The sequence below is a fragment of the Grampus griseus genome (assembly GCF_964374135.1).
Source record: "Grampus griseus genome assembly, chromosome: X".
NCBI lineage: Eukaryota > Metazoa > Chordata > Mammalia > Artiodactyla > Delphinidae > Grampus > Grampus griseus.
The window spans coordinates 35552077-35577567 of NC_138999.1; the positions used below are offsets into that span (position 1 = coordinate 35552077).

Sequence of the window (25491 nt, forward strand, 5' to 3'; positions counted from 1 at the left end):
TGGGATGAGGACTTCTTCCACTATGGTCTTGAAGCATCGAGCTTAGGTGACTTAGTACTCTTGGTTATATGATAATTAGAGCTCCTTGCATAAGGTAATCTAAGTTCCAAATAAGTGCCATGAGGGTCAGAAGGCGATGGCTTGTCAACTCCGAATGACAAGAGGTCATCTCAATTTTAGTTGCTTTTAGTGAGCTGCTTGAGCTTGGAAAACATTTTAAAATTGTGTGTAGTCAAAAGGCCCTGAGGGAAGAGCCTAAACATTGAAGCCTTCCCCTGACTTTGTTTCACAGCAAAGTGGCAGTGTTCAGGAGGGTCAGCTTTGGACTCAAAATGCTGCTTCTTAGCTGTTTGATCTTAAGCAATCTTAATTTGATCTCAGCAAATTACTTCATTTGTCCAGGCCTCAGTTTACTCACGGTAAAAGGAGGCCTACCCTGTTGGGTTGTTGTGACAATTAAATACAGTCTGAAATACTTAGTGCCGGGCAATAGTAAGCGCTCAGTAAATATTAGCTATTATTTTATATTGACCTAAACGTGCCCTTTCATCAATCAGTCATTCCTGGGCAAAGTATTTTAACAAATCACTGGCCACCTGGAAATGGAGGCAATTTATAGAAAACCGTGAGCAGATCATAGCCTCCTGGAATTCTGCAGCACAATGCTGGCTGGCCTCTGCTAATTTTTTCTTAAAAACCTCGATAGTAAAACCATCCCAAGTAAATTTCAAATCATTCCCTTAGACAAACTGTCCATTCCCATTAAACCACATGAAAAAGGAAATTCCACAGGGAACAATGAAATATACATTAACATCTTTCCTTTCTGTCCCTTAAGTTCCCTGAGTATAAATTCTCTTATCATTTTCTGTGTATTGATTTTATATCAGGAACACTTGGATGATAGTAAACTGGATTAAAGTAAAATGTAATAGGTATTTCTTCTGAGGAAGAAACCATGAAAGAAAGGAATATCTTTTTTTTTTCTTCTTTTTTTTTGCTGTACGCGGGCCTCTCACTGTCGCGGCCTCTCCCGTTGCGGAGCACAGGCTCCGGACGCGCAGGCCCAGCGGCCATGGCTCACGGGCCCAGCCGCTCCGCGGCATGTGGGATCTCCCAGGACCGGGGCACGAACCCGCATCCCCTGCACCGGCAGGCGGACTCTCAACCACTGCGCCACCAGGGAAGCCCCAGGAATATCTTTTTTTATGTTGAAATTGGACCTAGATTTAGAGTAGCAAAATTATATTTCTTGAAGTTATCAAATTAACCATGATCCCAAAAATGACTAACAGACTATTTAGTATCTCGTCGCTGAACAGGTTACTGTGTTAACTACAACATAGTAAAGTTATTAGTGGTGTTTAAATTTAAAATCATGTATATTTTAGTTTATGCTTGCACTTAGCTCACTCAGTGTTAGTTTTCAAACAAAGTTCAGCGCTCCTGTTATTAATAACTTGATATGTTCTGTTAAAGTTTTCGCTTTCTTCCTCTCTAATTCTGAAAATACTTCTAATACATTCTGTTTTTTTTATCTTTTGGCCGTGCCGCGGCACGTGGGATCTTAGTTCCCCGACCAGGGATTGAACCCGCGGCTCCCTGCATTGGAAGCGCGGAGTCCTCATTTCAGCAGATGGAAAAAAGAATGTGGCAAATCAGGACCAATTTCTTCAAGGTTAAGCTAATAATAAACCAGACTACTACCCAAAACATCTTCATGAAAATTAACTAGAGAGTTGGTAGTTCTCTGAAACTTGTATGAATTTTATTTATTACTGAAATTTCTAAAGTCACATTGAAATACACTACAGACCCAAACCACCTATTAGGCAAAATCCCTATGGGCATACAGTCCCTTCGATTGAACTCGGTTAACAGAAGAGGCAAAAGACATAGTTTGTGATGAAATCTAAGATTCAAATGCTCAGTGTTTTCAAGCTGTAATAAAGTATGCATCAATTCCAAGTATCAAGCGTGATATCAAAATTCACATCCATGGGTTTTCTCGTCATAAGCATCAAAAGCAAATTCTGTTCACTGAATTCTATCTTTTGATTTGCACAATGCATTCAGAGATGACTTATAATAAGGAACAAAGTATCCACTGACTGTATCATGTTTAAAAATGCAATTAATATTTCAAAACCACAATTAAAAGGGAAAATGCCTGAAAATTTAACTCTATTAATAAAATTATTTGAGACAATATTATCCTGCCGATAAAAATACATTTCTTGTATATACATGTAGATTTCTACATGAAAGAAAGGATTCAGCTCCAAATAGGAAAGGGCTGACCCTTGATAAAAGACATCTCAGACTGCCAAACTGATGTGATTACCATTGTAAGGTGAACCAAAAACAGAAGGATAAAAGGTAAGTTAAGGGAAGGATAAAAGTTTAGTCACCTGCTTCTGCATAGTGGCAGAGTTGGGTGAGAAGCAGGAGATGAAGGCAGAAATAAGACATAGAAGAAAGGCAAAGAAGGCCTCAGTTCCGACCAGAAATGAATGGAGAATCAAGCAAAGTTGAGAACAGATATTAACTGCAATGAGATGCTTGAAACTAGAATTTGGCAGTTGATAGTCACAGAAGCTCAATTAAATCATCTTAAAGTAGAATTAGATAAAGCATCTAAAATTTCATGGAGAACAAGTATAACAGTGATCAGATAGCTCAGCATGGTATTACCATTTAAAAAACTTTCCCAAATAACATCAAGTCTCCAGAAGACCTTTGCTTTGGATCATGTTCTTTGAAGCTTAAAAAAGTTCCCGACGGACTGGGAGAGACAGCACAGTGCTCCGAACAGAAACTCTGCTGAGATGTGTAACAGAAACTCCATTTGACCCTGGACAGACCCTGGGTCTTGGATTCTTCCAAGTGAGTGCACTGCGCCAGGCTTCTTCCAGGTAAAACATTTCATCATTTTGTTGACAATAAATTAAATTGGGATTGTTTAGAACCACCCCAATTCTGGTGGGGAAGGCAAGGGGGAGAAGTTAATCAAGATAAAGAAACGTCACAGAAATTTCATGCAAGGGTAGAGCATTCAAGTTCTTGGTTTCCTAATTAATGCTATATGCAGAAGTATCCTGTAAACTAAATTTGCCTAACAGAAAAGTTCCCACATCCTCAACAGAGAATGACTGCAGTATTTGGGATCCTTGATCAATATGAACTACTCACTGTTTGTTCTCAAAGATTGGGTTCTTTCTTTTTTACCCAAATCCTACACTGAAAGACAACCAAGGTCCTAAATGTTAACCACCAGTCAAATTAGGAATGTTTAAGGAAAATAAATTAACCTTGAAACAAAGATATTTTGGTCAAATTTCAGACATGTATTATTAGAAATTAATTACTGGCCCCACCAGGTTAAAGATGAAGGGAGGCCCTGAGAAGTCTACAGAGCTGATATACACACAAGTGAGGGGTCACTTTTTTTAACCTAGTTTTATTAAATATTGCTTCTTTGGGATGTGTTTATAACAACTCCCAGAACATTTTCATGTAAGGATTCAAAGCGGTCATATTAAAATACAGCTTCAATATAAAGTTTATCACAGTTTTACAGTATTCAAAAATGACAGACCTGCCTTAAAAAACAAAACCCAAAAAAGGACTATTACACCCAAAACATAAGAAAACAATTAAATAAACAAATTTGGCATTTCCATAATTTTATAGTATAAAACAGAATATTAAATCTATTACTGGCAAGCGGACACTGACGTATTACCTAATTTGAAATGTGTCCCATTTAAACACACTATACAAGTTCACTATACAAAAGATTGATGGTCTTTTTGATGAAAGAAGTGCACCCTGAAAATTTTTGCCACTTTAGAATATTCAGCTCTTAAAGTCAAAAAAGTCCTTTTGCTTTTTTAAACTGAAGGCTGAATTCAGATTTTTTTTTTTGTTGTTTTGTCTCTTTTGTCAGCCTTCCTGGTTTAAAAACAATAGTATCTATGGACGCCCACCAGGGGGCAGTGTAAGATTAGCCATTAAATCACGAACAGCGGCAAATATTGTGCATTCACCTGCAACAGAGAAAAATGGTCATTAGCTATTCGCAATACAGGAAAGATGATGTTAACACACCGGTGGGGGTAGGGGTAATTAAGTCTAAGATTAGCAAGAACTTTAAAGACCAAAACAAAAGACTAGATTTTAACTGCACGGATTATAGGGGATTAAGCGTTAAGTATCAGATGATACTTGGTTTGGGTTTTGTTTTTTTCATCATGAAGACATTTTGGGCAACTCCCAGTTAGATCTGAATTTAAGACAATATGCCTAGAGTTTCTCTACAGAAACACTGGAGCATTGGATAAGACTTTGAAGTCGGACTTCAAGGCTCCTGACGACCTTTTCTTGAATCTAATGCAAGATCTAATTTTATATTTATATATTAGTTAACAACATCAATCGTGTCCTTCTGATGCTGCATTAAAGGCCAGATAAAAATGTCTACGACAGCACTAATAGAACCTTCTGTGATGACAGAAATATTCTATATGTGTGCTGTGGCTACTGAATACTTGTAATATAGCCAGTGTGACTGAGGAACTGAATTTTACATTTTATTTGATTTTAAATAAATTTAAATAGCCACATGTGAAGAGTGGCAGTTATACTGGACAGTGCAGGTCTATGACACCTATTGGAGTCTCCCTCAAATTTCCAGGAATTGATCAACTTCTGGAGTTCAACGTTAAAATCAATTAATACAAAAATAGAATGATTTCTCCTTCACCGGGGAGGAAGTGATGAGTTTGGGAGGAGGGGAGGGGTGGCTAAAGTACAGCACACCAACAATCCCAAAACAAGATTCGTTTGTGTGCGTGTGTATGGGGGGGTGGTTGGGGGAGGTTAATGATTCATCCTCTCAATTTCCCCTTTGCTCAAAGAACGAAATACCCTGCCTCTTACTTATTGTGTGTGTGTGTGTGTATGTGTACATACACATACACACACACACACACACACACACACACGTATCTCAAATATTTCAATACAATAAACCAAAACCAGTTGTAAATATTAGAAACCCCAAACCGGGTCCTTTCCCTAGAGCATGGCCTAACGCTACAGTGGCTGAGAGCGAAGGAAGTGAAGACCTCAATTGAATAATGGCCTTCCGGCAAAGGGCAGGATGTGCAGTGATCCTGCGCAAGTCACTGCAACCTTCTCTCCAACTACTGGAAAATTAAGGTACAGAAAGAAAAATCCAAAGGTTTAACCAGTCTAAGGTCAAATAAAGGAAAAAAAGAAATATACTTCCAAAATATCGCAACAATTTCTTAAATAAAAGAAGTTACAACTTTTTATTTTTTAAAAAACACATTTTCGTTATTGATAGGGAGAAAAACTTGCTCGATCCCAACAGGATCAAACATTCTTTCCTTTAAATTTTAAATTCCATGAGACATAATAATGATAGTCATCTGCTTGCGAAGGAATGGTGTTTATTATCAAAGTTACACTGAACTGCTACTTGGAAAATGCTGATAGCTTTAAACTTTGATTCTGAAGGACCTATTCTGAGCTGCAAGAAGAGAAGTCAAAGGATGAAAGCAGAAAATTATAAGAAGTGGAAGAAGCATTACAACAAAAGAAGCACACCCTTCTCTACTGCCCAGTGTGTTCCTTATAAACTATATGTAGGTGAGAACTTGTCTATGTATACAATATGGGGCAACAAACAGCTGAAAATATAATTTCTCCCATGATTCCTGTGTCTAGTAAAATTTTGACACTGTGGTACCTAAAAAATGTTTCAGAGAACAACTTTCCCTCATTTAAAAAATTAATTCTGTTATCATACTATTCTAAACAGAAAGATACAGAGGACTTCCTTAATATTAGAAATAAGCAAATTTTAATTTAATTTCCTTAACGTTAGACATAAGCAGAATGGAAGAGAAGTTCTCTTTGCTGAGCTTTATGTTTTATAGTAAAAAATTTAGCACTGCCAGAAGTTCCGTGTTAAGCATAGGCTACTCCGGTATTGAAGGGACCTTGTTTATCTACCAGAATCATTCTGGTCTCTTCGAAAATGTTCAGTTTGAGAGCTTCATTGTGCACTTGGTGAAAAGGTTCACTTGCACCCGCCTAACACTTATATAAGAAGCCCAAGGAGCAGTGATGCCATTTGTATCAGCTTTTATTCTTCACAAAACATTTAGAAGATACAGAAGTTTGAGTGATATTATTCTATTCATGACTGAACCATGAAATAGGAGAAACCAACATGCATTTCAACTTGGTGATGTACAGAGTGGCAGGTATCGATGGTGGGGCAGGAATTCACAGCCATGGAAAATTCTATCATCCTAACCTAGGGCTTTGTGGCAACGTGTGCTATAAATACAAGCTTCTGGCATTAGCAACTGGGTCAGTCCCAATAGTAAATCACTAACAAAAATAAAGTCCAGGCAGCAGAGACATGGACAAAACTGAAGAACCAGTGAGAAAGGAAGAAAGCGACAGGCAGACATTAAGAGGGCCACAGCAACCAGAGCTCTACTACTAGGACTGGGGGGCAAGGTGGGTAAGGAGGGAGCAGAGGGGAGAAGGGGGATCTCTCAAAAGAACGTTTATAACATATATGCAATAAAATATCATCTACTTGTCATGTACCTTGTCGTGGTGGGTTCATCTCTGCAAACCTCTTCAGAATGTTGCTGACCATCATGGGAGCAGCAACAGAAGAGTTCTGCTGTCTGGGAATGTCTGCCTGCTGGGTGGTACCTGAAGCCATGTCATAAATGATTGGAACTATAATACTAACAGGTTCTTGGGGAGGGACCGATGTTTTCTGAGTTAGCTGAAGCTGTAGACACAACACAAACAAAAGAGAATAAAAACACAGTAAGAAAACAAAATATTTATGTAAATGTATCAAAAGTACTATCATTTACTCTACTGTCAGATTAAGATACAAGTAAAAGAAAATTAAATAGAACAAGAAAAGTGACAAACAACTAAATATTATGATTAAGATGCAACTGTGTCACACAATTACCTAGTTCAATATATTCCTTATTAAAGGAACCAAGGTTATGTGAGGTCTGACAATTAAGGGATCTGGGCCTATATTTGGCAGCAACAGGTAATTTCTGTAGGTACCCAAAAGATGCTCTGTTATCCTCAAATGGAGTCTCCCTCAGAAGCTCTGCGCACCTGCACCCATATACACACACACACATACACACACAAACACGTGCACGCCAGGTGGTACTTACAAAAAATAGCATTTTGGATTTCAGCACCACAGCAGGTGTCCCAGGAGGTGCAATTGGCGGTGCACTGGGAGGGATCGTCAGGCAAAACTGAACGTTCCATTTTAGCTGTGTTGCCTGGTCAGGAAACTGTTTTGAAAAGAAAAAAAATTATGATAAAGTCATATGAACATTTAAAATTATATTCTAGTGTAGGAGCCTGAAAGGTTAGAGGGAATTTTATACTCAATTATCAGTAGATCATAAAGTTGATAATCTGCCTATTCTCAAAGGAAATATACACATGAAGGTCCTAACTGAAGAGTCAGCTCTGGATTCATGATATGTTCACCTTCCTTCCCTCCCACTTCATTAATTCCCAAGGCCTACGGGTTCTCCTTCCTCGGTGTCTCTGACATCTGTTCCCTCCTCTCTATTTTCACTGATGCCACTGAGCTCAGGGCTCCATTACTTCTCCCGTGGCCCCCCTAATGGTCCCTTCCATTGGCTGCCTCTCCCAATCCGTCCTTACACCACTGCCAGACAAATGTCCTAGAGCATGGTTCTAATCTAGCTGACAAATGCTCAGTGACATGCAGTGATCCATGCTGCCCCCCTCACCCCCCAAGGACCAACACTGGCATTCAAGGCGCTTAACTGGTGCCAATCTAGACTTCTCAGTCTCATTTCCAACTACTTCCCTAAAACAAACTGCATTAATAATTTTAAACTATATCTACTGGAGCTTTTTTAGTGACATAAATATTTACTCCTTTAAAAACTCAAATGGATTTTTTTTAACATAAATAATGTTTCCTATAGCCTATCAGAGCAGAAGCCAAATGCTGACACTACTAGCAAAAGAACACTGCCGTCCCAATATTAATAATAAAACACCAACTGAAAAAAGGAATGAGGTATTTGGAATTACCCAAAGCAATGCTAGAAACATTAAAATGAAAGGCCTACTGCAAGACTGGAAAAATAAAATTAGCTGCCATCTGGATTCCAGCTATATATCTGTATACTTTCATAGGAAAGAAGAGGCATTTAAAAACCTCCCCAGAGGGAGAGAGGGGGAAGATGGCAGAAGAGTAAGACGCGGAGATCACCTTCCTCCCCACAGATACATCAGAAATACATCTACACGTGGAACAACTCCTACAGAACACCTACTGAACGCTGGCAGAAGACCTCAGACCTCCCAAAAGGCAAGAAACTCCCCACGTACCTGGGTAGGGCAAAAGAAAAAAAGAAAAAACAGAGACAAAAGAATAGGGACGGCACCTGCACCAGTGAGAGGGAGCTGTGAAGGAAGAAGGGTTTCCACACACTAGGAAGCCCCTTCGCGGGCGGAGACTGCGGGTGGCGGAAGGGGGGGAGCTTCAGTGCGGCGGAAGAGAGCGCAGCCACAGGGGTGCGGAGGGCAAAGCGGGAAGATTCCCACACAGAGGATTGGTGCCGACCGGCAATCAATCATCAGCCCGAGAGGCTTGTCTGCTCACCCGCCGGGGTGGGCGGGGCTGGGAGCTGAGGCTCGGGTTTCGGTAGGAGTGCAGGTTTGGCTGCTGGGATTGGCTGCGTGAACACAGCCTGAAGGGGGCTAGTGCGCCACGGCTGGCTGGCCGGGAGGGAGTCCGGGGGAAAAGCCTAGAGCTGCCCAAGAGGCAAGAGACTTTTTCTTCCCTCTTTGTTTCCTGGTGCGCGAGGAGAGGGGATTAAGAGCGCTGCTTAAAGGAGCTCCAGAGACGGGCGTGAGCCGCAGTGATCAGCGCGGACCCCGGAAACGGGCATGAGACGCTAAGGCCGCTGCTGCCTCCACCAAGAAGCCTGTGTGCGAGCACACGTCACTCTCCACAACCGCCTTCTGGGGAGCCAGTGCAGCCCGCCACTGCCAGGGTCCCGTGATCCAGGGACAACTTCCCCCGGGAGAACGCACGCCGCGCCTCAGGCTGGTGCAACGTCACGCGGGCCTCTGCTGCCGAAGGCTCGCCCGGCATCTGTACCACTTCCCGCGCCCCCCCCCACCCCCCCCACCCCCCCCCCCCCCCGCCTGAGTGAGCCACAGCCCCTGAATCAGCTGCTCCTTTAACCTCGTCCAATCTGAGGGAAGAACAGACGCCCTCCGGCGACCTACACGCAGAGGCGGGGCCAGATCCAAAGCTGAGCCCCTGGGAGCTGTGCGAACAAAGAAGAGAAAGGGAAATCCCTCCCTGCAGCCTCAGGAGCAGCGGATTAAAGCTCCACAATCAACTTGATGTACCCTGCATCTGTGGAATACATGAATAGACAATGAATCATCCCAAATTCAGGAGATGGACGTGGAGAGCAAGATTTACTATTTTTTCCCCTTTTCCTCTTTTGGTGAGTGTGTATGTGTATGCTTCTGTGTGAGATTTTGTCTGTATAGCTTTTTTTTTTGCGGTACGCGGGCCTCTCACTGTTGGGGCCTTTCCCTTTGTGGAGCACAGGCTCCGGACGCGCAGGCTCAGCGGCCATGGGTCACGGGCCCAACCGCTCCACGGCATGTGGGATCTTCCCAGACCGGGGCACGAACCTGTGTCCCCTACATCAGCAAGCGGACTCTCAACCACTGCGCCACCAGGGAAGCCCTGTCTGTATAGCTTTGCTTTCACCATCTGTCCTAAGGTTCTGTGCGTCCGTATTTACTTTTATTGTTTTACTTAAAAAAAAATTTCTTAATTATTTTTTATTTTAATAACTTTATTTTATTTTATATTATTTTATTTTATCCTCTTTCTTTCTTCATTTCTTCCTTTCTACTTTTTCTCCATTTTATTCTGAGCCATGTGGATGAAAGGCTCTTGGTGCTGCAGGCAGGAGTCAGCGCTGTGCCTCTGATGTGGAAGAGACAACTTCAGGACACTGGTCCGCAAGAGACCTCCCAGCTCCACGTAATATCAAATGATGAAAATCTCCCAGAGATCTCCATCTCAACACCAACACACAGCCTCACTCAACGACCAGCAAGCTACAGTGCTGGACACCCCATGCCAAACAACTAGCAAGACAGGAACACAACCCCACCCATTAGCAGAGAGGCTGCCTACAATCATAATAAGCCCACAGACACCCCAAAACACACCACCAGATGTGGACCTGCCCACCAGAAAGACAAGATCCAGCCTCATCCACCAGAACACAGGCACTAGTCCCCTCCACCAGGAAGCCTACACAACCCACTGAACCAACTTTAGCCACTGGGGACAGACACCAAAAACAACGGGCACTACGAACCTGCAGCCTGCAAAAAGGAGACCCCAAACACAGTAAGATAAGCAAAATGAGAAGACAGAAAAACACAAACCAGATGAAGGAGCAAGATAAAACCCACCAGACCTAACAAATGAAGAGGAAATAGGCAGTCTACCTGAAAAAGAATTCAGAATAATGATAGTAAAGATGATCCAAAATCTTGGAAATAGAATGGACAAAATGCAAGAAACATTTAACAAGGACCTAGAAGAACTAAAGATGAAACAAGCAATGATGAACAACACAATAAATGAAATTAAAAATACTCTACATGGGATCAATAGCAGAATAACTGAGGCAGAAGAACGGATAAGTGACCTGGAAGATAAAGTAGTGGAAATAACTACTGCAGAGCAGAATAAAGAAAAAAGAATGAAAAGAACTGAGGACAGTCTCAGAGACCTCTGGGACAACTTTAAACGCACCAACATTCGAATTATAGGGGTTCCAGAAGAAGAGAAAAAGAAAGGGACTGAGAAAATATCTGAAGAGATTATAGTTGAAAACTTCCCTAATATGGGAAAGGAAATAGTCAATCAAGTTCAGGAAGCACAGAGAGTCCCATACAGGATAAATATAAGGAGAAATACGCTAAGACACCTATTAATCAAACTGTCAAAAATTAAATACAAAGAAAACATATTAAAAGCAGCAAGGGAAAAACAACAAATAACACACAAGGGAATCCCCATCAGGTTAACAGCTGATCTTTCAGCAGAAACTCTGCAAGCCAGAAGGGACTGGCAGGACATATTTAAAGTGATGAAGGAGAAAAACCTGCAACCAAGATTACTCTACCCAGCAAGGATCTCATTCAGATTTGATGGAGAAATTAAAACCTTTACAGACAAGCAAAAGCTGAGAGAGTTCAGCACCACCAAACCAGCTTTACAACAAATGCTAAAGGATCTTCTCTAGGCAAGAAACACAAGAGAAGGAAAAGACCTATAATAACGAACCGAAAGCAATTAAGAAAATGGAAATAGGAGCATACATACCGATAATTACCTTAAATGTAAATGGACTAAATGCTCCCACCAAAAGACACAGACTGGCTGAATGGATACAAAAACAAGACCCATATATATGCTGTCTACAAGAGACCCACTTCAGACCTAGAGACACATACAGACTGAAAGTGAGGGGATGGAAAAAGATATTCCATGCAAATGGAAACCAAAAGAAAGCTGGAGTAGCAATTCTCATATCAGACAAAATAGACTTTAAAATAAGGACTATTAGAAGAAACAAAGAAGGACACTACATAATGATCAAGGGATCGATCCAAGAAGAAGATATAACAATTGTAAATATTTATGCACCCAACATAGGAGCACCTCAATACATAAGGCCAATACTAACAGCCATAAAAGGGGAAATCGACAGTAACACATTCATAGTAGGGGACTTTTAACACCCCACTTTCACCAATGGACAGATCATCCAAAATGAAAATAAATAAGGAAACACAAGCTTTAAATGATACATTAAACAACATGGACTTAATTGATGTTTATAGGACATTCCATCCAAAAACAACAGAATACACATTTTTCTCAGGTGCTCATGGAACATTCTCCAGGATAGATCATATCTTGGGTCACAAATCAAGCCTTGGTACATTTAAGAAAATTGAAATTGTACCAAGTATCTTTTCTGACCACAACGCTATGAGACTAGATATCAATTACAGGAAAAGATGTGTAAAAAATACAAACACATGGAAGCTAAACAATACACTACTTAATAACGAAGTGATCACTGAAGGAGTCAAAGAGGAAATCAAAAAATACCTAGAAACAAATGACAATGGAGACACGATGACCCAAAACCTATGGGATGCAGCAAAAGCAGTTCTAAGAGGGAAGTTTATAGCAATACAATCCTACCTTAAGAAACAGGAAACATCTCGAATAAACAACCTAACCTTGAACCAAAAGCAATTAGAGAAAGAAGAACAAAAACCCCCAAAGTTAGCAGAAGGAAAGAAATCATAAAGAGGAGATCAGAAATAAATGAAAAAGAAATGAAGGAAATGATAGCAAAGATCAATAAAACTAAAAGCTGGTTCTTTGAGAAGATAAACAAAATTGATAAACCATTAGCCAGACTCATCAAGAAAAAAAGACCTGTATGCAGAAAATTATAAGACACTGATGAAAGAAATTAAAGATGATACAAATAGATGGAGAGATATACCATGTTCTTGGATTGGAAGGATCAACATTGTGAAAATGACTCTACTCCCCAAAGCAATCTACAGATTCAATGCAATCCCTATCAAACTACCACTGGCATTTTTCACAGAACTAGAACAAAAAATTTCACAATTGGTATGGAAACACAAAAGACCCCAAACAGCCAAAGCAATCTTGGGAAAGAAAAACGGAGCCGGAGGAATCAGGCTCCCTGACTTCAGACTATACTACAAAGGTACAGTAATCAAGTAAAGATGTAAAAAAAAAAAAAATCTCCACAGAAAGGACAGATTTTTCAATGAATGGTATTAGGGCAGTTGGGGGCATCTGAAAAAATTGGACCCATACCTCACCGTTTGACCCCAAGATATATTTTAAATAGATCAAATATATAAGTAGTTTACAAAATGATCCCGTAACAGTATTAGGAGAAGCCACGGGAGGATTATTTCATGATCTGGGAGTTGGAAGAGTATATTAAATGTATCTTTTTATAAGAGAGAAGCCACTGATAACTTGGATTGCCTGTGGGGAGGAGGACTAGATGGCTGGATAGGGATGGATGTGAAATTTCCCACTGTATCACCTTGTTCTAAATTCAAAAGATATAAGAGGATTGTGTTACCTACCCAAAGACAAATAAAATTTAAGTTAAAAATTAAGGATGCAAGAGAAAAATGAAGTACATAACATAAATGGGTGAAAACCAACATATACTGTTCCCACCAACTCCAACCTCCTCAGACCGACCTGGCTAGAAAAGTCTGTGTGTCTCTGTAACTTACCAACTCTAGCTTCATAATATGCACACAGTCCCTGAGGATGTGTGTAGGAGCTCCTAACAGCTTGGTGAAAGCTATTAATGTATTGGCTTTAAATGGCGGTCCTGCAACCTACAAGGATAAATAAAGCAAGTTAAGTTACTCTTCATTCTACCTTGACTCCTCTGTTTCACCGACTGTATTAAAATTATGCATTAAGAAACACATACTCTTGTTTCAAAGAATTTCTCTAAAACTTGAAGTTCATCAGGCTTCCACTGTCCTGCATTTTCGGGTGTCACTTTCAGCTGAAGTGTTTGGTTGGTTTTGGGACTAAGGGCTACTCTGCATTTCAGCGCATCAGTCTTAAACATAATCACTCCAGGTTCATTGGAATTTATCAGCTGTAGCTGAAAAACAAGAAGCATGCATCAGATTAACATGTGAAATAATATGTAAGTCAAAGGGAAAATGGAAATGTTAACTAGAGAAATGTTTCAAAAGGAAAACAACTAAGTTGGTACCTGTTCCACAAAAAGGTATCTAGGCACTGGGCACCAGCAATTGCTAACCATATAGCAAAGAGAGGCAATCAGACATTATGTGTCTCCTGATGGAAGAACATAACACGACCTATCAAAACCACAACCAGCTTGAGCCTGAATTCAGTAGTCAGATCCACAGGGTTGATCAATATTACAGAAATATGGAGGTCAAAAGAACATGTTAGATGATTCCAAAGGGATGCAATCAGCAAGATCCAGACTGAGAAACTCCACAGGACAAATGATATGGCTTCTTCAACAAATACATTATCTAATGAGAAATGGAGGGGGAACCTATTGTTTAGAAAGGACTTAAGAACATGTATGGATTTTGATTCAGATGGTAAAACCTGTGACAACTTGGGAAATCTGGACACCAATTAGAAATCTGATGATAAAGAAACTATGGATGAAATGATGTGAGGAATTTGCTGTCAAACAATCTGGGAGGAGGAGTTATAGGTGAAACAATGTTAGTGTGAGTTCACTGTGTTGAAGGTGGGTGATGAGAACAGACAGGTTTATTACATAATTCTCTCTACTTTTGTATATGCTTAAAATTGTCCACAATAAGTTTTAAAAAAAAGATCCAGTAGGAAGAAAGAATAAAGAGTTCAATTACAAAATGTTAGATCTGGACTGGGACGATATGCTAGGCCAGGGGTTGGTAAATATTTGAGGTTCTATGGTCTCTGCTGCAACCATCCATAGACAATATGCAATTGAATGCGTGTGGCTGTGTTCCAATGAAACTTTACAAAAACAGGTGGAGGGCAGGACTTGGCCTCCAGGCCCATAGTTTACTGACCTCTGCACTAGCCTAATATGCTGATTATGCAGATGAGCAAAATGAGGTTCAAAGGGCTGAAAGCTTACATGGCTGTTAAGTGGCAGAGGTGAGGCTAGATCACAGGTCTGATGATAACTTTTGAATGCTAATTTATTTCAACTTACGTTAAAACTTTTCTTTCTTTCAAATTTGAATATAAAGGTTGCAAAATAGCTTGGCGCCATCTGTGGTGAGGCTATTTTAAACGTTCACCATTCTGACTACCTCATTAACATAAATATCAATAATAATTATTATAAATAATATGTAACTGAATACCAAAACATTATGTAAGGGTTTTGTATGAAGTTATCTCAAATTTCCACAACTGTTGTGAGTCAGGTGGACACTACTATCTACTAGTATCAAACCAGGTGAAGAGATGTGCGGAAGCTCGCACCAGCCAGTGGCTTGGCCTGGCTGCTGGGGTAGCCTGACTATAGAACTGGGGCTCTCAACTCTGAACTGTCTCCTGAGGTATCACCACAGGATAGAAGTCTTTTTCTATAAGAGTTTTAAATCAATTCAGTTGCTCATGTGTTTTTTTAAAATACTTATTTATTTATTTATTCTGGCTGTGCCAGGTCTTAGTTGCAGCATGTAGAATCTAGTTCCCTGACTAGGGATCGAACCCAGGCCCTGTGCACTGGAAGCACGTCTTAGCCACTGGACCGCCATGGAAATCCCCAATCGCTCGTGTATTTAAAAAGTAGCTCTCATCCTTGTGATCGTAAATAATTTCACGATCACAGATTCCGATTCAGCCTGCCTGCAGAAGCATTCCAGAGGGCAAATAGTTCCTCGTATGCTATTCTCTACCAAGTCAGATCCTGGGTGCACTTGTTCTACGGTATCGTGGGGACCTATCCCCAGGTCCATGATAGCCACAGTATGGCAAATTATAAGTGAAGGAATTTGTTAATGTAAGAATGGAAAAGAAAATAGTGGATCCATTTTTAATGCTAGGGTGGAGGGCAAAACACAATGCTAACAGGCTGGTTAAAGGAGGTGAGGGAATAGCACTTCAGTTCAGATCCTACTCTAGGAAGCAACTTAGCACCTGCTTTGACAATCACCACTTAGGAATTCAGCAGGTACCCACATACCGTTTCTTGTTGAATAATTCTTTGAAGGTGTCGTCTCATGATGACGGATCCAAGGAATCTCTCAAGCGGAGAACAAAGGTAACTACCTGCTAGGCCGGGCACGAGGCCTGGCGTTGGAGAGGGCAGCAGTAAAATATTCAAGGCACTGTGAGTGAGGATGGTAGGGATGGAGGCCGCCCAGGAGCGCTGAGGTAGTTTACGAGGTGGAGGCATGTTTGTGGGCATCGTTTGGGAACCTTTTGGGAAGGAAAACGTCATTTTTTTTTTTACAAATACACACAATCTCGTTGTTCCCTGTTTTGCTTTTATTAAACACCTTTACTTTTCTATAGCAATCCATACTGTTTCCGTTACTCCCTGTGGTGTTAACAATCACATATTAGTTTCCTTACAGTTATTCTCCTCCCTGCAGCCAGGTCCCTTGCAGTGTGACTTTGCAGCAGTTCCTTCAAGGAGTGGGGTCTACTTCTTTACTTGGGATCTGGGCTGGCCTTGTGACTTGCTGTGGCCTACAGAATGCAGTGGAAATGACACAGTGCCAGCTGCAGGCCTAGGCTTTTACTGACTCTCTTGGAATTCTGTCTAGCCCCAGGTGAGCAAGCCCATGGTCAAGTATGAGACCACAAGAAGCAGAGAGAAGCCAGGCCCCAGCCAACCCAGGAGCTGACCACAGATGCATGAGTGAGCCCAGCAGAGCCTGGAAGAATCACCCAGCTGGGCTCAGCCCAAATTGCCAATCTGCAGAACAGCGAGCGAACATATGATTGTTGTTTTAAGCCACTAAAAGTCACATGGCAAAAGCTAATGAACATATGTGTACAATTCTTCTTTTCTGTGTTAATTTGCATAACCTTGTCAGTTACCTTTAGGTATCTTTTAAGGTCTAGTAGTGCAGCTAAGTTAGTAGTCATAACAGAGGTACAGGGTTCACCTCAGAAGACTTCTGGAGGAGACATTCTCCTTTCTTACATTTTGCCCGACTTTTACAAATTTAACTACTGTTACAACTAATTTACTAAATGGATAAAAGTTTAAGTTACTGAGTATCCTTATTAAGTCATGACTTTCAAATGCGAGGTTGAGGATAGAATGATTAAAACAGGTCATTTATGTTATTCTAAAAGCTAACATAAAAGTGTCGATGACACTCACTTGTTCCAGCTCGAGGGGAATGAGAAGCATCTGGAACTGGAGAATGTAGTGATGGGTTGGCTGGTGACATCCCAGGCATGCGTGTTGCTGGTGAGGGGCCAGACACTTGAGGAGACCCTGGCCAGTTCCCTGCTCGTCCACTTGGTGACACCATAGTGTATGGAGAACTAGGGTCCAGGGTTCCTGTAAACAAGTAAACAAATGGTTTTCAAAACCTATATTTTAATAGCTGAAAAGCTATTAAATAGCTGACAACATTCAAATGCTTAAACCCCACGTGGTGATATTTTGTCTTTCAGTAAGATATTTCACTGAAGCCTGATGCACGTGGCACATTTGAATCTCTATTTGGTGTAGTTTTTGTACTTTTGAACATGATAAAAAAATTAGGAAGGTAAAAAAATACTGAGAAAGGATAAAATTTACCTTTACACAAGCTCCAAGATGTGTAATATGTAACAATCTACTTTACACTATATAACAAACACTGTGTTTGAAAATATTAAGCAAAAAAATCTCAAAGCTCCTTTAAGGGTAGAAATCTTATATTTTTAAACTAACCCTGACAAATTATGTTTTCATTCTACTCAGAGAAGGCTGAAGAGAGGGAATTTTCCATTTTCTTTATTTAGTAAAGGGTACAGTGACTAAGAAATGCACCAAGAATCAAATTTTGAAAGCAGTGACCTCCTGAACAATCTGATATTTAAATTTCACCCTGCAGATACTTTTAACTTATTTACACCTCTTTGTAACCAAATGACAAAATGAGAAAATACTTCTACCATATATCAGAGAATAAATGTTCCTTACTTAGAAATCTTACAAATCGGTAAGAAAAAACACAAGAATATAGGCAAAGGATATAAACTGGCAGGTGTACAATAAGAAACACGAAAGACTAATGAACATAAAAAAAAGTTCAACTTCATTAATAATCAAAAAACCACACATCGAACAGTAATATGCCATTTTTTACCTATCAAAATGACCAAGATTTTAAAAAATCACAATACCCCTTGTTGGCAATGATGCAGGAAAACAGACATTCTTGTACAATACTAGAGGAAATTGGTACGGCCTTTTAGGTGAGCAATTTGCAGTATGTTTCAAAAGCTTTAGAATTTCTCAAACCCTTTGAGACAGCAATTCCACTTCTAGGAACTTACCTAAGAAGATAATCCTGCGAGCAGAGAAGACACCATTTTCAGTTGTGAAAAAATAGAAACATTCTAAACGTATCGTAATAAGAGAACGGTTAAATCATGGTATGCCCAGACAAGGGGATACTATGAAGCCATTTAGTATGATGACGTAGTTTTTACTGACAGAAATGTTCCTGCAAATATTAATAGTAAAGAGGAAAAATCACAGATGCTACACAGCTGTAAAACCTGAGGAAGCTCTTTATGTTCAGATTTGGCACGGGATTCATGATACAGTTAAGTGACGAACGTAAGGCACCGAAGACGGTGTGCAGTGTGCTGCCATGTGTGTAAAAGAGAGGGGGAAGAACAATCCGCATAAGACATCCCTCCAAGAATGCACGAGAAATCAGTAGCACTAAATGCCTTTGGGAGGAAGAACTAGGTGGTTGGTGGACTCGAAAGGAAACACCTCACTGGCTACCTCTTCTATTCTTTCTCTTTTTGAACAAATTCAAAATAGAATTTTTGAGTTAAAAAATTCAAGTCTCAAAACAATACATATGGTAGGGTCCCAATTTTGTGTGTGGGGGGTGGTGTTTAAGGGGAGAGAAGAAGATGGGTAGAGAGCAAGATAGAGCAACAGAGATTTGGGCAGGCAGGCAGGCAAGCGGGGGTGCGTGACAGGCCGAGTGAGGGGGAGAGAGAGTGCGAAGCAGACAGACTAACTGGTAGATCTCTTCGTTGTGTGATTAGGAAAAACGTATTCTTATTTTTGGCCGCGGCACGTGGGATCTTAGTTCCGAACCCGGGCCCCCTGCAGTGGAAGCGCGGAGTCCTAACCACTGGACCACCAGGGAATTCCCAGGAAAAACGTACTTTCTTTCGCTATTTCCCCAATACACAAGTGCTAATTTTGCAAAAAGAAAATTTATTTAACAAAAACTTATTTAACAAAAACTACTTTCACATCAAACTCTTATGTTCTAGCAATTTCCGGTATGGACTCACCATGTGGACTAGCAAAACTGGCCCCTGGTCCTATTGAGATTCCATGCGAGGAAGGGGGAGGAGTTGGAACAAATGATGCTGGTGATGGGGCTCTCAAAGCCCCACTGGGGGAGCTGGCGGCATGCAGATTTCCTAATAAAGGAAAATAATTATAGATGATCTTGCAGGACACATATTATGTCCTGTCCAAGGACCCCGAGTTAAGACTCTCTACAGACTAAAGAAACAAGTAGTAAAGCTCCCGTAAGTAGCACAAAGAAAAACTGGAACAATTTCAGTATGGAAAAAGAGAGACATCAATTCCATGGGGTCCAAATTCTAGCTCTTATATTGACTGATGTTTAAAAAAAAAAAGCCAGTGTACTTTTTTATCCACTCACTCACTCATTCAACAAGTAGGCATGAACATCAATTTCATGCCAAGCATTGTTGTAGGTACTGGGGATGCAGCAGTTAACAAGAGACAAAAAATCCTGCCCTCATGGAGTTTATATTCTAGTATAATGAGAAAGACAAACAAATATATGTCAGGTTATGCTAAGTGCTATGGAGAAAAACAGGGCAAGGTAAGGGGGCTATATCGTATAGTGGTGGAGGTGGGTGCTGTTCTTTATATAGAGCAACCAGGGACCTCTCTGAGAAGGGGCTATGTGGGCTGAGACATGAAGTGAAGGATCAGAAGAGCTAGTGCAAAGGCCCCAATGGTAGCAGCAGTTATAAATAACAGGGGGAGGCCAGTGTGGCTGGAGCAGCGTGAGCAAGGCGGGGAGCGGGGAACGGAAGACGATCAGGTCAGAGAGGTGGGAGGAGGGTCCCAGATCACACAGGGACTTGTAGGCCACTCTAAGGACTTAGGGTTTACCCTGAATGAGATGGGAGGCCACTGCAGAGTCTGGAGCAGAGGAGTCATGACCTAACTTCTGTTCCAGAAGGATCACTCTAGCTGCTGTTGAAAAACAGACTATAGGGCAGGAGGCAGCGAAACCAGTTAGAGGCAACTGCAATTACCCAGGTGAGGGATGGCTAATGACCCGGGAAAGGGTGAAGGCTGAGATGGTGAAGGTGGTTAGATTCTGGATAAATTCTGAAGATGGAGCTGACAGTATTCGGTAACTGACTGACTGTGGGTGTGAGAGAAAGAGGAGTCCAACATGACTCCTACAGCTTTGGCCCAAGTAACAGGAAGGAAGGAAGAAGCTGCCACCTGCTGAGATGCAGTGCCTATGGGAGAAGCAGCACAGGGCAGGGTTGGGGGGTGTTAGGAATTCAGTTTCAGCCATGCTGCGTTTCAGATGTTGACTGAACATCTACATAGAAATGCTGAATAGTTAGCTGGAAAAGACAGGACTCGAGTTTGGGGGAGAGGCCTAGATGGAGCTATAAAAAACTCGGAGACATGAGCTTAAAGATGGTATTTAGCCACAGGACTAGCTTTAATTTAGGATGATGAAGGGTGGGGACTATGGCTATCAAAACTATCAGTGCAACATTAAAATACTTGCTACATTACCATGACTATCCTCAATACCAGCAGCTTTCAAATTCTCTACTATGTAAGAGAATTTCATATTTTTAATGTTCTATTAATATCTAATGCAGTATTAATTCAATACAGTATGAATTCAATAGTAACATATTGATATTCAATAAATGTTAATCAACTTGATTAACCTTTAAGTATTATATTTACATATTTAGCTGAGTGATCTGGACTAGTGACTTAACTTCTCCATGCCTCGGTATTTGTTTAACCGTTTATTCCCTAGGGAATAAACGAATTCGTTTAATTTGTTTAATCCCTAGGCATTACCCGTTTAATGCCTAGGGCTTAAACGCGTAAAGTGCTTAGAACAGGGCTTGGCACACAGGAAGCACTATATACCTGTCTGCTACTAAAATTATTTCAAAATAATCATCTCTCCTTCCTTCTATACGAAACCAGTCTCAACCCACATCCTAGAAACTCCCTCCCCTCGGGTGCTGGGACCCCGCTTCCCGTTCTCCCCCTTGCTCCCCAGCTGCTCCTCCTCAGGCTCCCACACTGTCTACTGTCGGAGCTTCACAGGGTCTGAGTCTCCCACCAGCTCAGGGTTCAGGGGCCTTCAATGACACGACAATGACTTCCAAGTCTTCACCTGGGGTCCCACCATCTCTGATGAGCAGGGAAGGGCTCATCTACGCTAAAAATCCGATACCAGTGCTCCTTGCTAGAAGGTAAGCTCGAGAAGCAGGACTGCTATCGGGCTCACTGCTGAATCCCCAGCACCGTGCAGCATTAGACACAGAGCAACCACTTAAGACAAACCAACGAATTAATTGTTCTGTTAAAAGTCAAAATTTGGCATTCTCCCGCAATTTTTTTTTTAAGATTTTTTTTGATGTGGACCATTTTTAAAGTCTTTATTGAACTTGTTACAATATTGCTTCTGTTTTATATGTTGGTTTTTTGACCGCGAGGCATGTGGGATCTTAGCTCCCCGACCAGGGATCGAACCTGCACTTTCGTGCATCGGAAGGCGAAGTCTTAGCCACTGGACCGCCAGGGAAGTCCCTCTCCAGCAGTTTTTACAGCGTACTTCGTGGGGTCGCCAACAGAGCCATCTTGTTCAGACAAGTAGGTTGTGGCCTGCCTGACTCTGAGGTGGGGCACTGTTCACATACACCTGGGCTCTGCCAACTCCTTCTGTAAGGGGGCTTTTCTGAAACGGGTCGTCGTAGCGGGAAAGCAGCCACAGACACTACATAAATGGATGTGGCTGTGTTCCGATGAAACTATTTACAAAACCAGGTGGTGGATAGGATGTGGCCCACAGGCCTTAGCGTGTCGACCTCTGACATAGATCACGTTGTGATTCTTGGAGTTGCGCCATGAGTCTGGCTCTGGGTGACAACAACTCCACTTAACTCAAACCTTTTAAAAGTGCTCCTGAATCATGAACATAGATTTCACAACCCTGCCATAATGAATGAATGGCAAATATCCAGCCACGGACTAGCAAAGCAGTTCCCTCTGACATCTACGGCTACATCTGTAGTATTTCTCACGGTGTGTGTGCGTGTGTGTATGCGTGTTGTCTATTTTGGATCTGAAAGTTGAACACAACAAGAGAATAAGTAATATCTTACCTGGAGACTGTGTGTGCATCATAGAGGGAGACTGGTTAACTGTGCTGTGATAAGATGTAGGGGGCGAAGTTAGAGGATAAGCGCCTGATGATCCTGGCTGCTTTGGAAATGGCTGAAAAGAAGAACATTCCATGTTGGTAAAATGGCCAACCATGCAGGTTATGTGAGTGTGGCTTTCCCCAATAAAGAGCTACAGTGTTGACATTTACACACATCCCTGGTTACCAAATAGGAAAGGTGAGGTATGAAAATGCCCAAAATTCACATCAATAATGCAAGTTTTAAAAAACTTCCTTTCAAAATGTTTTAAAAATAGCAACATTCTCATTCCTGACCTTGCACTACCACTGCTTATAGCCCCCAAGATGTTTTTTGCTCATTTTATCTACCACATAACTGACTTATCTATATTATTTATCTACCATTTAACTGATTCTAAGATAAATTTTCCCCATATTTTAACATCTCTGAAATCAGTGTGTGTCTTCCAATTCATGGCATGTCGTAGTTGCACTGGCAGTGTTGTTTCGGGCGGTACATAAAAACAATGCATTTGGTGGAGTTTTAGAGTCAGTGAAATATGGTAGTTCAGCCTGATCTCTACTCACCTTCACCTTCATCTCCAGTAATGACAATGTAATTCTTCCTAGTCTATGTTTTTAACTTGAGGTATGAATCACATAAAGCACACGACTCTTAAATGTATAGTCTGATGAGTTTCTATAAGTGTAACTGCCACATAGATCAAGATACTGAAGGACATTACCAGAACCCCAGAGGCCTCCCTCACTCACCTTCCAAGTCTCTGTCGCCTCCCCAAACTCTGACTTCCATCACTCAAGCTTGGTTTTGCCTGTTTTTTGCATCTCATATAAATACTGAATGTACTCATTAGCGTCTGGCTTCTTTTGTTCAACATTACGTCAGTGAAATTCATCATTTCGTTGCATGCAGCAATAGCTTTTTTCATTTCTGTGAAGTATTCCACTGTATGAATATACCCCCGTTTACTCACTCATTCTACTGTTGCCGGATATTTGGGTTGTTTACAATGTTTTGTGTAAATAATGCTGCTATGAACATTCTTGTGTTTTTTGGCTGCATTTCTGTTGCATATACACCCAAGGTAGAACTGTTAAATCAGGCATGCATAATGTTCAGCCTTAGCACTCTGGAATAATGCTGAACACCACTGCAAGGTAGCTGTACCATTTTATACACCTTCCAGTAGTAAATGAGAGTTTCAGATGGTCCTAATACCAAATGTTGGCAAGGACTATCAATTTTCTTTTCCTTAAAGACATTTCTGTGGGTATGGGGGTATTATCTCACTGTGGCTTTAATGTATAATTCTGTGATGCCAGATGACACCGTTCACCTTTTCTGTGCTTACTGGCCATTTGGACATCATCTTTTGTGACCACATGGGTGATCACCTGACATTATTTTAAGTGCGGGAGTCTGAAGTTAATGCTGTTTCTGGTACTATTTACTTCCCATCACTAGAAGCCTCCTCCTGTCTCCCTCTGTCACTATTTCTTCATATGAATTTCTTGGGCATCTCGGGTCCACCAAGGACCTCCTTGCCTTTCAGCAAAGAAGCAGAGCCACCTATGGAACCTGTTAAGTAACACAAATATGACACCGTTTGGAATGGCAGCTAGACATCACCTGTTGCTGGGGTGGTGGCTGGAGTTGTGAGATTAAAGAATCCATCATATCTCCTCCAATGGGAGAAGGGGGATTATCATCCTCATTTACAGACCTTCTTCGAGCATCCTGATTGCTGTCAACAAACATATTCAGGAATGTCTATGGATATAAACAGGTAAAATTTAGATTATTTTACCTAACTTTAGTAAGATATTCTTAATCACTGAGAATGTGTTAACAGAAACAAACATATTATGTCCATTATCTGAAATATAAGTTTGACACGTGGCCACTATTGTTAGGCCAACCTAGAAGAGAGAGTGATCAATTTGAAGAAAGGGAAAATTGAGGAAAAGTTAAACACAACAATAAAAATAACATCTAAGTTAAAATGTTATTATGTGAGCAAAAAGTTGAAGAAAGAAGTTCACCCTGGCCAAAATATTTTCTTATTAATTTCTGAATCAAAAACGTGGAAAAGAATAAAAAGTTGTATGGTAGGCATATAAGTAACTTCAATGACTCGGAAAACTTCCTATTTAGTGAGAGTTCTCACTTTTTAAGCCAGAAAATATGAAAGAGGAAAGCTGAATAAAGAAACTAAGCCACCTTTTCCCTTTTTATTTTATGTGACTTAATCTTAAACATCAAGAGTGGGACAGTCTTGTTTTATAGGTTATGTCATCTAAAATTAAGCAAGGCTACCAGAATTTGTGTCTCAAGAACAGATTCTCTCTTTTTTTTTTTTTTTTTGCGATATGCGGGCCTCTCACCACTGCGGCCTCTCCCGTTGCAGAGCACGGGCTCCGGACGTGCAGGCCCAGCGGCCATGGCTCACGGGCCCAGCCGCTTCGCGGCATGTGGGATCCTCCTGGACCGGGGCACGAACCCATGTCCCCTGAACGGGCAGGCGGACTCTCAACCACTGCGCCACCAGGGAAGCCCCTCTTTTCTTTTTAATGTAAATTTCATTTATTTATTTATTTATTTTTGGCTGTGTCGGGTCTTTGTTGCTGCGTGCAGGCTTTCTCTAGTTGCGGTGAGTGGGGACTACTCTTCATTGCGGTGCGCGGGCTTCTCATTGCGGTGGCTTCTCTTGTTGTGGAGCACGGGCTCTAGGTGCACAGGCTTCAGTAGTTGTGGCACGTGGGCTCAGTAGTTGTGGGTCGCGGGCTTTAGAGTGCAGGCTCATTAGTTGTGGCGCATGGGCTTAGCTGCTCCACGGCATGTGGGATCTTCCTGGACCAGGGCTCGGACCCGTGTCCCCTGCATTGGCAGGCGGATTCTTAACCAATGCACCACCAGGGAAGTCCCAGATTCTCTTTAATATGCTCCACCTTCCCAATCTTCAAAAATATAGATTACAAGCTTATCAGAATTACTGAAAAGCTTTTAAAGGTACAAAGTCTGATTTCTAATTAAAGATAATAGATTATTCACAACACACATTTCATCTT

General features: G+C 41.2%; 1 protein-coding gene across 1 annotated transcript in view; it reads right to left on the reverse strand.

The window, feature by feature from the left end:
- Window positions 1-1798: 1798 nt before the first annotated feature.
- Window positions 1799-25491, reverse strand: part of MED14 (mediator complex subunit 14) — a 69533-nt gene continuing 45840 nt past the window's right edge. Inside the window, exons 21-30 of the mRNA XM_082681094.1 lie at window positions 24053-24193; window positions 22382-22493; window positions 19256-19387; window positions 17100-17282; window positions 15948-16183; window positions 13698-13877; window positions 13492-13599; window positions 7257-7382; window positions 6652-6844; window positions 1799-4049 (exon numbers count right to left, since the gene is read on the reverse strand). Coding sequence (XP_082537220.1) covers window positions 3976-4049; window positions 6652-6844; window positions 7257-7382; window positions 13492-13599; window positions 13698-13877; window positions 15948-16183; window positions 17100-17282; window positions 19256-19387; window positions 22382-22493; window positions 24053-24193 — 1485 coding nt within the window. The 3' untranslated portion in view covers window positions 1799-3975. The remainder of the gene's footprint in view (window positions 4050-6651; window positions 6845-7256; window positions 7383-13491; window positions 13600-13697; window positions 13878-15947; window positions 16184-17099; window positions 17283-19255; window positions 19388-22381; window positions 22494-24052; window positions 24194-25491) is intronic.